The sequence below is a fragment of the Haemaphysalis longicornis genome, unplaced genomic scaffold (genome assembly GCF_048455015.1).
Source record: "Haemaphysalis longicornis isolate Haplotype H1 unplaced genomic scaffold, Haemaphysalis longicornis Haplotype H1 scaffold_7, whole genome shotgun sequence".
Classification (NCBI taxonomy): Eukaryota; Metazoa; Arthropoda; class Arachnida; order Ixodida; family Ixodidae; genus Haemaphysalis; species Haemaphysalis longicornis.
The window spans coordinates 143,741,998-143,756,085 of record NW_027526422.1 but is presented as its reverse complement, the minus strand read 5'-3'; the positions used below and the strand labels follow the sequence as shown (position 1 = coordinate 143,756,085).

The 14,088-nt window shown below is 48.0% G+C and overlaps 1 protein-coding gene across 4 annotated transcripts in view; it reads left to right on the top strand.

The window, feature by feature from the left end:
• The window catches only part of LOC144147094 (uncharacterized), a 228,279-nt gene that overhangs the window by 42,159 nt on the left and 172,032 nt on the right, over positions 1-14,088 (top strand). For all 4 annotated transcript variants that reach the window (XM_077679144.1, XM_077679143.1, XM_077679146.1 and 1 more), the window contains exons 7-8: positions 9-176; positions 4,983-5,139. In XM_077679144.1, coding sequence (XP_077535270.1) covers positions 9-176; positions 4,983-5,139 — 325 coding nt within the window. The remainder of the gene's footprint in view (positions 1-8; positions 177-4,982; positions 5,140-14,088) is intronic.

Here is a 14,088-nt window from a genome sequence, read left to right as displayed (position 1 = left end):
TATTTCAGCTCTCACCATGTGCGCCTGGAGATAAAGTTGTGGTCACAGAGGACATTATTGACTTCATACCCTGGCTAATGCATCATTACTCAATTAAGCGTCCGGGTTTTTTCCGGACGATTTGGCAATGGTTTAAAAACAGTCACCCCAGGGATATTCTTAGGACTAATTCTGAGGTAAGAATATTGCATGTTGTTATATTTCAACAGGCTTTTGAAAGTAGCTTGATGAAGCACGGGCCACCTTTTTTGGTGCGCAACTCTTAAACTATAGTTGCATGCGATAAAAACAGAGTTGGAATCTTTGCTTTATCAGATGCCACAATGAAGGCAAAGAGAGTTCAGTTTCTATCTTTGTTTAGAAAAGATTTGGCAGTGGTTTAAGAACAGTCTTCCGAAGGATATTTTTGGGACTAATTCTGAGATAAGGACATTGCATGTTGTTATATTTCACTCAATCGTTTGAAAATGGGCTGAGGAAGCACGGGCGACATTTATTAGTGCGTAACCCTTAAACTATAGTTACGTGCGAGAAAAAATAAAGTTTGTATCTTTGCTTTATCAGACGCCACACCTGAGGCAACGTGAGTTTAGTTTCTATCTTTGTTACGAAAACACGTACAACTAAGGCGAATTCCGGCAAACCTAATAACAAGTATCAAAAACGTTCTTGAAAGAATACTGCAAGACAAGGACAGGAAATTGCGGCTCAAAACTACCAGAAAGAAATCTTTTTATCATCAATTGCCTAAAATATGGAGCGTGGGGGAAAGTTGTTCCAAGTGATACTATTTCAAAGTAAATTAGGTTACAAAACATTTATTTCTTAATAAATTAAACAATAAATACAAGTAGTGTTTTAATATCCGGTTAAGCAGCTGTTTTTCATAGCGTAAAATATCACTGCGTTTATGAACAAAAATACCTCATGAGTTGGTTTTGTATTCGTTAAATATTCACAAATGTTACTACTTGCGTCTCGTTTTTTAAACATACGCCGCATTTTTAAAGACATTTAGACACTGCATATCACTTCGTGTTGACGCTTGAACGTTCAATTATTTACATTGACTTTTTTGGGATCTATTCATCCAAAAGCTCTTAATGTTTTTTTTTCGAACCTTGCCTTCACTTTTCAGTAGGTACAAATATATTTCATTCTAAAAGAATCTCAGCAATTGCGTTTAGGAAGTTCTGGTATGGGACATAACATATGCATACGATGCGCAGAAAAAGCGACAACATAAATTGGCATCTATCAAAAGAAGACGTTATTTGCGCACAAAAAAGGGCCAGAAGCTTACGAATGCGGGAGGGCGCGGGGATGCAGTAGAAAAAAAGGCAATGATAACAAGAAAAAAACCACTAGAAAGCGGAGAACTGCGAAAGAAAATTACAAGTACCACACAAGTAGTACAAAACGCAGAAGCCCAGTAACAAAGATGAAAGTGAAACAGTGAAATTAATTGCAATGTTTTCCAAGGAGAACGCATTGTACCTGCGAAAAGACAATAGGAGAAGATAAATAATGGTCCTAATGTGATTGTGAAGCAGCAAGACAAGAAGAGGTGCTTATTGTCACCCTAGCCTTTCTGGAAACCAACATACGACAAGCTAGAGTTGCGCGCTTCTAGTCCCCAAGGCATCCCCGTTGCATGCTTCCAGACATAGGGATCCGCTGTGGTTTTGTACACACTAACACCCATTTGCTTTTGTACACACAAACACTGTAGGGGCTTTGTCGCGTTTAGGAATAATGGTAATGTTGGAGAGCTTTCATTGTACAGGGATACCTTCCCCGACCGCCAAACGCTCACATGTATGTGGTAAGCTAGTGCGCGTACACGTTGATCGAATAGGTATCTCAGGGTTTTTTAATTTATCATATCACCTCAAGGTGCCCTTTTTTTCCATATAATTCAGTGTTTGGCGCATCTCCTCGCACGATATGTCTTTGTCATATTTAACGTTTCCATACCACTATAGGTTTCCCAGGCCCTCTGGGATGCTGCCGCACAGGCTTCATGCTTCTGGTCAGGCCTTTCAGCAGGTCGTCATTAGTACCCGGGTAGTGTAGTACTGTTTTGATAATGTGGTGAGTGACGGGTCGTCCTAAGGTTTAGAGATCCCTTATCAATTGTTGCAGCTTTCATGTTCTTTATGCACTGAGCAGAAAAATGAACATTCCCAAAAGGGTGGTTCGTGTGCAGTATTGCAGCTTCACCTGAGGCCTCTTTGACACAACCGTCACCTTCTCCCTCACGGCACGGTCACGTCAAAATGCCGCGACGGAGAGGTAACAGAGTAGCGCTCGCACTGGAGCCCTCCGTCAGAGTAAAAGGGTGTCTTTGGTGACCAGTTTAGCCTAGAATTGAGTGTGCTTGATCTGAAAAGTCAAAAACATGTCATGATGTCTACGATACAAGGTTACTATAATAGCAATAATGCAAAAATAAGTTTTCTGTTTCGTTGGTTTACCCCGGGGCGTGTTCCTGTCGCAATGACAGAACGGAAACGTGGAGCTCGGCTTCCCGTCCCCGTCGCACCATCTACGGCGAGAAATCGCCCGAGAAACCGTCACCCATGACGGAAGACGGTAACGTGACGGGGGAAAAACGGCTATGTGAATGATGCCTAAGCCCTCATTCCCACAGCCGTTTTTCACCCCATCATGTCACCGTCACGTCAACATCTTCCGTCATGGGCGCCGTTTTTCGACCGATTTCTCACCGAAAACGGTGCGACGGTGGCGGGAGGCCGAGGTCTACGTTTACGTCACGTCAACGTGACGGGACCATGCCCCGCGCTAAATCAGCTAATCAGAAAACAAATTTTTACGGCTAAATTTACCGAAAAGTGAGCACAAACCATTTCCTTTACTTTTCAAATAAAAAACGCCCAATTCTAGGCTAAACTGATCACTAGGCAGACGACCCTGTAATTGTACGGAGAGCTCCAGTACGAACGCTACATGTTTACGTCTCCGTCGCGGTTTCTTCACGTGACGGTGCCGTGACGGAGAAGGTGACGGCTGTGTGAATGAGGGCTAAAAAGGCGGACAATAAAAACGTAACGAAAGTGCCACCTGTGATATGGCTGCAGCACCTCCTAAGCTTTGTTTTAGGATCATCCCATGAATATGTCGTTTGTGACATCACAAAATATATAAACCTGTCGAAGAACCAAATTTTGTTTGAAATTGTTGGTTTCTTATTGAACAAAGCAGGGTTCGCTGCCGAACAAGTGCTTAGGGCACTAAAACAGTTTAAATATTTGGAATAAACAAGCTTTCATTTCACTTCCATAGCCACTTTACTTGTTTTCGCACCATGTTGATTTCGGTGTGCAACGATGGCGTGTTTGTTTTATTCGCTCCTTACAAGATAGTGCTTTTCCGGCGTTTGTTGCTGCAGCGCCATACTATCGTAGTTATTTCCCAGCTGTTGTTGACGTAGACGCCACTGTAGGTCATGGCAGTTGCTTGTTTTCCTAGAGGTCACACCACAGGTTATTTTTCCAGTCGTCTCCACTGCTCCGGTAATGGTTGTCTTCGAGGCAGTCAATTTTACATGGCTTAGCAATGAGTTTGCAGCTATTTTGATGTATTTGAGTGTTCCTGCTCCCTCGCGTATCTTCGGCATTTCGTTTCCGTTGCGGACCGCGTTTTATAGATATTGTAGATGTAGTTGGCCCAGAGTCGCTTACGGTATAGGTCACACCAATGTAATTAAATGAACCACTATTTTGTGGATGGTACTAGGCTCATCTTATGAAGAAATGTTCTACCTGCTAAGGCGCCATCTTTTTTATGCCGGCGTTAATGGTCCGTCTCCCGTGATGCAACAGTGTCCCCTCATCATTACCGTGATTCGTTTCGTTCTGCTCCTTTGTCTTCCGGTCTTTATTGATGCCGCAGACAGGCTTGACGAACCGCCCATATTAGCGCTATTAGCAAACACACGCATAGCTCATCCCCTAATGGTCACATCTGCTATTAGCGCGCTGAATGTTCTCCTGCTCACTGACGACGTAAGTACAGCACAAGTTTTTATGTCGAAGGGCAGAACGCATTCCCTAGGCACACATTCAGTAAAATAAAGGAATAGCGCCAGAGCGCTGTTAGCGATATTAAAATCGCGGTTCGTAGTTCCTAGGATGGACTTGCTTTCTTTGCCGTGGCTTTCTAGTTTCTCCTTCAATTATAAAAAATCCTGGCCCATCTCCGGTCACGCGAAACTTTCGAAGGGCGAAGCATGCAATGTTCGCGGGAGGTTACAACAGCAAAATCGCTGCTAATGGGCAAGCGACCATAGCGGAAAAGGGCGTTGCTGGAGCGAGCATGCGCCGTTGCCTCTCTTTTGCCGCAAGGAACGCGCTTATTGGGCGCCGGAAAAGCTCCTGTGGGAGGAGCGATCCCGCGCTTGCTGAGACGGTGGCACCCTCTCTCACGTTGAGCCTGATTTAAGCCATTTAATTGAGACACAGGCTGACCGTAAGGTGTGTTCGTGTCACACGCCACGGCATGCTAAGAAGTATGCTTTACAGGAGGAAACCTGTAGTTTGAGACGAATTTTGATACAGTATTTACAAATTTCTTTTATTCTTGCAAATAAATTCTGACTATTTCTCCATTTTAATCTAGTCTAAATCTTGATACTCTATTTTGAACGGTGGTTATTCACTTTACGCTTGTTTTTGGACAATCGTTTAACAACTTCATTTGCCGTGACGACAGGAGACGACGACTACCAGAGACGCCGACAGCCCAAGCCACTAAGGTGGTTCGCCACTAAACTGTTAGTGGTAGTCTTTGCGGCGACTGCCATTTTTAGGAGCCTAGTTGTTTCTACAGACGCTGGACAGGGGCCGCTAATGTTACACAATACGAACTTCCCTGTACCAAATGTTCACGTTTAAAACTGTCTAAAACAATCGTGTTTTCCGGAACGTGTGAAAAAAGGTTTGATGTACATTGCCTTTCAGAATGTCATGAGAGACATGAAGTGCCTTCAGGACGTTGGAAACGTTCTTCAGGCAAATACTGAGGGGGACGCCATTGTGCACTTCCGTGGTGGCATAATGTGGCGCATACCATACCGATTTCTCGACGTGGTGGAGAACTCTAACCCATTATTTCAAGGTAATTGCTTGTTTATAATCTACTTCGGCACTTGGTTCGAAAAATTCGGGCAGAGAAATGCGCCAACTTCGGGAATTTCGCCCGCACCGCAAACTACCGTGCGTTTATACGTGTGACTGCGGTGTGGATAGGTGCTATGGGCCTGTCGGCGTGTAGTAAGGCATCTTCACTGTTGTCGATGATGTATTTTGCTGCCTGAAAACGAAAAGATGTGTCTTTATAAGGCAAACGTATTTTATACGCGTCTACGGCGGCGATAACGACGAACGGTACGGCCCGGTACAGTATCCAAGCTAGTACATTCAAGTGCGCAAAACAGTGTAGTTGTAGCTGCTCGGCACCCCAGCGCAACCGGCTCCCGCGTGTCGGGGCTTTTCCTCACTCCGGTCTACCGCCGGCTTGACGACAGTGCGCCTTTGTGGAAGACGCGTATTGGCGACAGCCCCACCTGCTTACTTAGGGGGTCATTCCTCCGCCCTCTTCAACGGTCGCCGTAGGGGGAGGCAGAACTTGTTGTCCGGCCGACTCCTGGCATTAGTTCTGCACCCTTGCCGTCTGCCCGCTTGGGGGACCTTTGTCCTCTCTCTTTTGAAGTACGCGGGGGTTCCCTTTCTTTCGCTCGTCAGGGTACGCTCTCAACATACGCATCTTTTGAAAATAAAAAGTCTTTTCTTGACACTGCAAACCAGCTCCACGTATGCTTTCTCGCCTCCAGTAGCCGAAATTCCGGGCTGCTACAAAATTGCTCACCAGAACAATGCTATAACGAACACGCCGCGGTGAGCTCAGACGACAACACTGCTGCCTCAACGCCTGCAGTCTTCGCCACAGAATTGAAGCTACCAAATTGTCGGCCTAAAAATCCCACAGCTTGGTTCAGCCAAGTGGAGGCCCGTTTTCCGCTCCGGAACATCACCTCGCAGTCGACGAAGTACCTTCACGTCATCGCAGCCCTTCCCCCAGAAATCGCCGATGCTATCGACGACATTTTGGTTTCACCACCCACAGAATGGGAATACGACACCCTCAAAACGACGGTGCTGGACCGCCTCGAGGCGCCTGATCAAAACGGACTTCAGCAGCTGTTATGTCGGGAAGAGCTAGAAGACCAACGACCTTCCCAAGTGCTTCACCGGATGCGGCAACTACTCGATGTGCACCCGTGTCAGGACGGTCAGCTCCCACTTCATCGTGAAATGTTTCTGCAACGGCTGCCCCAGTAGCTGCGCGTGGTTCTGGCGGATTCAGATGAGACGTGCCTTCATCAGCTGGCGCAACTTGCCGATCGCATCATGGAACACTCTACGCATCGCATCACGAAACAGCACGCCCTTAGCTGCTTGAGGAGAAAGTGCAACAACTTACCGATAACATGCAGCAAAGTTTGCTGTCTGGCGCTCCCCAACACGGTGAGAAAAGACGCAACCAATTCCATTCAAGATAGCCAAGCTCTTCTACCCTTGCTGGTACCACCGTCGCTGGTACCACCGTAGTTTGCTGGTACCACCGTCGTTTCGGCACGGGTTCTAGCCGCTGCACTCAACCTTGCTTGTGTCCGGGAAATGCTCCGGCCAGTCGTTACGGTGGCTTACGACATCGCCCCTGCACCCAGCCGCCTGTTCTTCATAGTCGACCGTGTAAGAAACTCGCACCTGCTAGTCGACACGCCAGCCGAAATCTCTATTGTCCCGGAAACCCCGGAGGATCGTCGACGTAGCAAGAACATATCGTCGCAGTAGGCGGTTAATAAAAACTAGGTCTTCGTGGTAGATGACGTTAATTTGGCCATAATCGGAGCAGACATTCTCAGCCACTTTAAACTGGATCTGAGCGTATGTGACCGTTGCCTCAAGGATAACAACACATCCCTCAAAGTAGGTGGTTTGCAGTCAAACATCTGCTCATGTAGCATCTGCGCTTTCCAGCCAGTATCTGCCTACCACCACAACCTGGCAGAATTTCCTTCTATCACCAAGCCCCACAACACGGAACAGCCGGGGTAACAAAACGCGTCTCACCACATTGTCACCACAGGCCGCCAGTGACTGCCCGGCCACGACGGCTGTCCAGCAACAGGCTTCAAGCTGTACGCAATGAGTTCGTGCATATGCTGCAGCTGGGAATTATTCGCCCTTCGTCTTGCAACCATTCATCACCACTGCACATGGTGTCTACAGACGACGGGGACGACTGGCGCCCGTACGGTGACTACAGAGCCTTGAACGCATCGACAACGCCAGACCAGTATCCTCTGCCTCACATTCGCGATTTTAGTGCGCACATGGCAGGTACAAAAATATACAGCAAGATGGACCTTGTAGCGGTATACCACCAAATTGCCGTCGCACCGGAGGACATACCAAAACATTGGCCGCGTATCTGCTCCTTTCGTTGCAACTACCGTCAAAAGACGATAGTCTTTATCGGCATTTGCGAAGTTAATGCCTCCCTTCGCTTTCCCACTCACCTCTCATGTTGTTCCTCTCGCGTCGGGCTCCTCCCAAGGTAAAGACGCCAAAGGTTTGCTTAAATAATTTTAAATTTCCCGCGTTCCACTGCTCCAAACCGGGTGTCTCGATGCAAACGCTGCCGTACGGCGAACACGCTCGTTAATCGAGGCGCCCTACTTCAACGTTTATAGAACCGCGTTTCCCTACTCCGCGTGCGTTGAAAGCAGAACGTGGAACCTATCTAGTGGAACCTTGCGTAACTGCTGCCGGTTGATTCCTTAAAATGGCGTCAGAAGCTATAGTGGCGTGGGCAACAGCAGGCGACGGTGGAGTGAATTCTTTTTCTGCAGTTGATGAAGTATTTAATTTCGCAAAAGTCAGGCATGTTTGATTTTTTTATACAGGAACACTGCAAATATCACTTCTGTATTTATTTGTTGTCTCATATTTGCGTAATGTCTTGTTCTTCTTCAACAATGTTTACAAGTATGAACATTACACCGGACATAGACGCGTAGATTTAGGTATGAGTATATAAGACTACTGCGCAGGCATTGTTTTGCTTTGGCCGGGTGGCTGAATCGAGTCACAGACAGATAGACGGACAGACAGACAGACAGACAGACAGACAGACATACAGACAGACCAAAATTTCTGGGTTTAAGTAGCCCAAGAAAGACTATCGTCTTTAAAACAGCTACAACAAACCAATTCGGACTGTTTGAGTTTGGCCGCATGCCCTACCGCTTGAATAATCCAGCATAGACCTTCCAAATGTTCATTGATGAGGTCATCCGGGGTCTTCCTATCGTCTTTGGCTACCTGGATGACATTTTGGGGGCTAGCAGAACTTCTACCGAGCATGAACAGCACGTCTGCTAGCTATTTCAGAGTCTGGATGAGCACGGTCTGGTGTTGAAACCTCAAAAGTGCGTGTTTGGTGACGAGACTCTTAACTTCCTCTTCCTCGGCCACCACATCACTGCTGAAGTATTATACCATTGAAATTGATGGTGGAATTCGTCAAGAAGTTCCCTGCTTCAACATCTTTCCACAAGCTGAGAGAGTTCCTCGGGATCTTAAACTTCTACTAGCGGTTCATTCCGTCTTGTGCTCGAGTACTCCAGCCATTGACCGACTTGCTGTGCAGAGACGACCAAAAGGCACAACAATTTTGTTGGTCTGAAGAACCCCAGAACGCTTTCCATAAGGCTAAGGACGAGCTGGCCGTAGCTACCCTTCTCATTCATCCACTGCCTGACGCTCCTACACACCTCATGGTGGAAGCCTCCTCCACATCGGTCAGAGCACTCCTGCAGCAACAGGAGGGTGCCCAGTGGAAACCACTGGGCTTCTTTCCGAAACGCCTGAAGCCTGCAGAAGTACGGTTCAAAACTTTTAGAAGGGAGATGCTCGAAATCTATTGTTCCATTAAGCATTTCCACTACATCCTCGAAGGTCGTGTGTTCTACATCTTGACAGACCACAAGCCCTCACCTACGTATTCAACAACGACAGTTCCTTCTACTCAGAACGGGAAATTCGTCAGCTCTCATTCATCTCTGAGTTTTCTACAAGCATCCCTCACTATCCCAGGGTCCAAAACGGAGCAGCCGACGCCTTGTCTCGCGTCAACGCTTCCGGCAGAAAGGTCCTGGACTTCGACGCGATGGCCCCGGCTCAGCGGGAGGACACTTAGTTGACAAGACAGAAAGGTGGGGAGGTCTTCACTCGTGCTTTCAGAGGCTGCACTTCCCGATGTCCAGGGCACGATAACATGCGATTCCTCCCAGGCAGCCCCATGACCTTTCGTCCCACTGAATTTTCGCCGCGTGGTATTCAACGCTTTCCACTCCATCAGGCACCCATTTGGCCCGGAGTCAACGCGGACGTGCGGCGTTGTGCCCGGACATGTGAAATGTGTCAGCGTGACTCGCCACGCTCGGGCTGCACTAAAGAAATTTCGGACTACTGAGTCGCGGTTTGACCACGTTTACCTCGACTTTGTGGGACCGCTACCGCCCTGCAAAGGTTTCAGGTACCTGCTCACATGCATCGATAGATACAGCCGATGGCCCGAAGCTATACTAATTGCGGACACATGAGCTGATACCATCGTGCAGGCCTTTATTGGACATGGGTGTCCCGTTTTGGCTGCCCCGCCCGCATAACAACTGACCGGGGATGGCAATTCCAGATCAACCTTTTTTCTGCGCTTTCGACCCTCCTCGGCACGAGGCTGCAGCATACAACTGCCTACCACCCCGCCAGCAACGGAATGGTTCAGCGCTTGCACAGGCAACTCAAAGCTGCACTTACAGCGAAACTCGATCGCCAGCACTGGGTGGAAAAGCTGCACATATGTTCGTGTGACACGACACAACGAAGCTGCCCCTCACTCCGCCGTACGAGGTTTGTGTTCATGCAGCCTCTCACGAACGTTTTCAGTGATAACCAGTGGACTCTGACCTTTCGCCATTCAGCCGATAACTGCTGCCTTTCTTTAAACGCTCCTCAATCCAGGGGGAGCCTCAGTAGCAGAAGCCGCCCGGCACCCCAGCGAAAGTGCGGCTCCCGCGAGACAGGGCTTTTCTTTTCTCTCTGGTCTGTCGCCGGCTTGACGACAGTGCGCCTTTGTGGAAAACGCGTATTGGCGAGGGCGCCGCCTACTTACTTCGGGGGTCATTCACCGCCGTCTTCAACCGTCGCCGTCGGGGGAGGTATAACTTGTTGTGCGGCCGACTTCTGCTATTAGTATTGGCGCCCATGCCATCTGCTCGCTTGGGGGGCCTTTTTCCTCTCTCTTTTGAAGGACGCGGGGTTCCTCTGCTTTTGCTCGTCGGTGGACGCTCGTAGCGTACGCATCTTTTGAAAATAAACAGTCTTGTCGTGAAACTGCAAACCAGCTCCACGTCTGCTTTCTTGCTTCCAGTAGCCGACATTCGGGGCTGCTACAGGAGCATAAAGTTCGCGAAAAGGCATTCTTTCAGCCAAGTTGGCCCTTGAAACATGCTAATGCACACAAAAGTGTCAAAACACAAAGTGATACTTGAGGTACGTTCGTGGTTACGGGGTCAGTGACCATGCATCTTTGGAGGCCCCTGTAGTGACTAAGCTCGTGGGAATGCAGCAGGTGGAAATCACGCCGTTTTTAACAGGGACACAAAGCTTTCAAGGGTGAGTTCACCATCACCAATGTCTTGCATTTTGTATTTATTTCTGCTTCATTCAGGCGAACCCTAACTCCAAATCTGGATGTAACGAAAACCTGCATGTAACAAAAAAATTTGCCTTTTCGTAAACTTTGTTATATCCTGGTTTAACTGCATAGCCAAGTGTTCCTAATCTCGTAGCACAGTTTCGCTGTCGAAGTAAATTTGACCTTTACTTGACTGTAGCTGTTCCGTATGCTGAAACGCATGATGTGACTCGGCAGAACGAATTCCGCGGATGGCTGCTTTCACCTCTGCTCCATCTGGCAGCTAGGCGCAAGCGCTCTCCGCGGCTCGTTCACGTCTTATCAAGTGACTCGCCACCTGCATACGACCTTGAGTATGAATGAGAGTGGGGCCGGGCCATCTTTTCTCAGCATTTCGCGGGAGAGATGGACAGATAAATTTTTAATTAAACAAGAGTTAGCGCAACTTGGTGGCCGAAGACCGCAGAACTTCGCGCCTGTGGCTGCCAAACCAGTGAACGACGTATGGAGGACCAGGTTTGAACAAACCAGCGTTGCTTCCCACTGGTCGAGGGAGGTGATGAGAGGGAAGCGGTCATATGTGCAGGCTCATATAGGATGATGTGATATTGACCGTTCTCCGCAGTGCTGGCAGAGTGTTGTAGGACGCAGGGAGGGGTGAACATGATGAAATCTGGGTAAACAGGACAGGGATTTCATTTGAAGATGACGCCAGAGGCGTTCCTTTTTCACTGATATGAATGTGTGGGCGGAAGCGTATTTGGGCCAGGAGAGGCAGTAATGTTCCGTGATGCTTCTGCACATGAGTAACCTATCACGGGTGGATCTGGCTCTATTGGAGGCAGTGGTGGAATCGCAGGTCCGGGAGAGGAGAGCTCGGGTTGCTGTGTGTGTGACTTCATTTTCTCCTATACCCCTGCGGACTGGAAACCAGATCAATTTTACAGTATCAGTAGGTGGTTTTGAATAAATTTTTGGTGGGCCCGTGGCAAGATCTGGTCTCTGGCATAGTTTAGAACGGCCGTTGCCGAATCTCAGCCTATGAATCTGGCGGTCGGACTATGTGTGAATGTAGGTGTTATCGGTGCTTCTTCCACCACTTGAGGGCGACGGGTTTGGATGGTGAAGGCCATGAGTGGGTGAGAATCGCGGGAGAAAAGGCGTCCACGTGACGATCCTCTGCTGCAACACAGAGCGCGGCTGGATCGATTATGTATTTTGCTGTAAATGTGGGGGTCGTTGCGCGCTTCTTTGGGAAAGATGTTGGGTGTGCATGTTTCGAAGGAGAAAGCGAGTTCTCTCTCGGTTCTCTCTCGCCACGCTTTCGATGACTCGGGCTTTTGTTGGTAGCGAATCCATAGGTTGCCTAGAATAGCTTTGCCGCCTGTACTCTTCGTCAGGCGGCTAAGCTTCCTCGTACGATGTGCTTCGGTAATCTCTGTAGCCGTATTGTGCACGCCTGGGCTGTCCAGTCTGACAGGGGAAGCTGCTGGGAATATTTGGAGAGCGGTTCGATAAGCCTTCCGAATTAAGCAATACACTTTCCGATTATCTGTTTTCGTAAGGCTAAGATATGGCAGCGCATTAGTATTCCTGCTTCTTTGGAATCCTTGTATTAAATGCCACCTGTTTTGTTCTTTAAGGCCATGTCGTCGTGCTACAAGTCGTTTGAGAAGCCCCATTATTTGCACTACATAAGCCTATAATTTCCTGATGTACGCTGTGTTTGCAGCCCAAGTATGTTTAGATGCATTAACTGTGGTGTGGCTGTACTCCCCACCTGAATCGCGATTGAGGGGGCTAGTGGCGATCTAGATTTCTAGGGTGGGAGGACTAACCATTAGGACTTGGCTGGTAAACAGTGAATTCAAGCCTATGCTGCGGCTTCTAAGCTATGGCTGTTGCTCCAGCCTGCAGGATAACCAGCTTCAGCATCACTACCTCGATTAACCCAGATCGTGATGTCCAAGCGGAAAGTGTGTAATTCAACTCCGGTATCCTTTCTATGGTCATTGCCATATAAGCCACAGCTAGCTTAAAGAGCAGCGAGCAAGTCCCGGATCCATTGGGAGTGCCGCACGATGGAATCTGAGTATACGGCAGTGTGAGATTTCCTAATCGGTGGGCGGCCGTCCTTTCTGTGAGAAAGGCGCGCACGTAATTATAGGTGCAAGCTCCTGGTCCTACGCACTTCTGCCCTCCCAGGATGGTATGATGGGTAACTCTGTCGAAAGCTTTGGTTAGGTCCTCGGTTAAGGCAGCTATGATATACGGTATTGGTGGGTTTTACAGAATGTAATCTGACCTCAAGTGGATATCATTTCTGGAAAGCCCTGCTCAAAAGCTGTACATATTGGGGGACAGCGCTTGCGTGTTTTAGATGAGATAATTTACCCTAGGTATAAGTTCCCGCTCTACTTTTTTCCCAATATATGAGGTTAGCGTGGCGGGTCTTAAATTTTCCAGAGATAGTGGCTTGCCCAGCTTTGGTTTGAATGTAATGTAGGCATGGCGAAACTCTTCAGGGAGCGTGGCCCTATTCCAATGGAAATTGAAAACCTTAAACTAAGCAGGCTACGCAGGAGTCATATACATTTCGTAAAATCTTCTTATTAAGCCTGTCTTGAAACTGGGATAAGGTTGTACGTAGTTCATGCAATGTTTCCCGCACCTCAGCCTCAGTAATCTTCATACAGAGTAGGGTTGGTTCAGCGGGCATAATCAGGATGCTGGAAATTGTCGCCTTGCGAGATTTACATAGTTGTAAGTTTTTCCCGAACTGCTTTCGTGGTGTCCCCTGCTTCATTGATGAAGAGAGTGACTTCTTATGCCTGTTCTGTTTGAAATGATTAGGGTCGAAGGAAGTGCCTAAGGAGAGGCCACGCGCGTTTCATTCCAAGCACGTCTCGTCGCCGGTCACATAGCTCCTCCCATCTTTCCGAGGCTAGTTTTTGAGCGTATAATTCGATCTCTTTTGAGAGATCAGCTATGGGCTTTCTAAGGTTCCTATTGTGTTTTTGTGTGCGCCACCCTTTTTAAGGCTCTGAAGCGCTTCCCACAGTTAGTGATGGGATTTCCGGGTCTATAATTTCTTGATCCTACTGGACATCGCTGAGAAGATGTCTGGCGCCGTCACAATGGTTAGATCGGTCCATCTGTTGAATAGTTGCCTCCTGCTTTGTTTACCGGAAGACTTGCCAATGTATAGGTGGTTTCTGTGTGTTTGGGTCGTGATTGGTGTGGTAGGGCTGTGGTAAGTTGCGGTATATGATGATCATTACCAAATGTATGTTAGAGCCT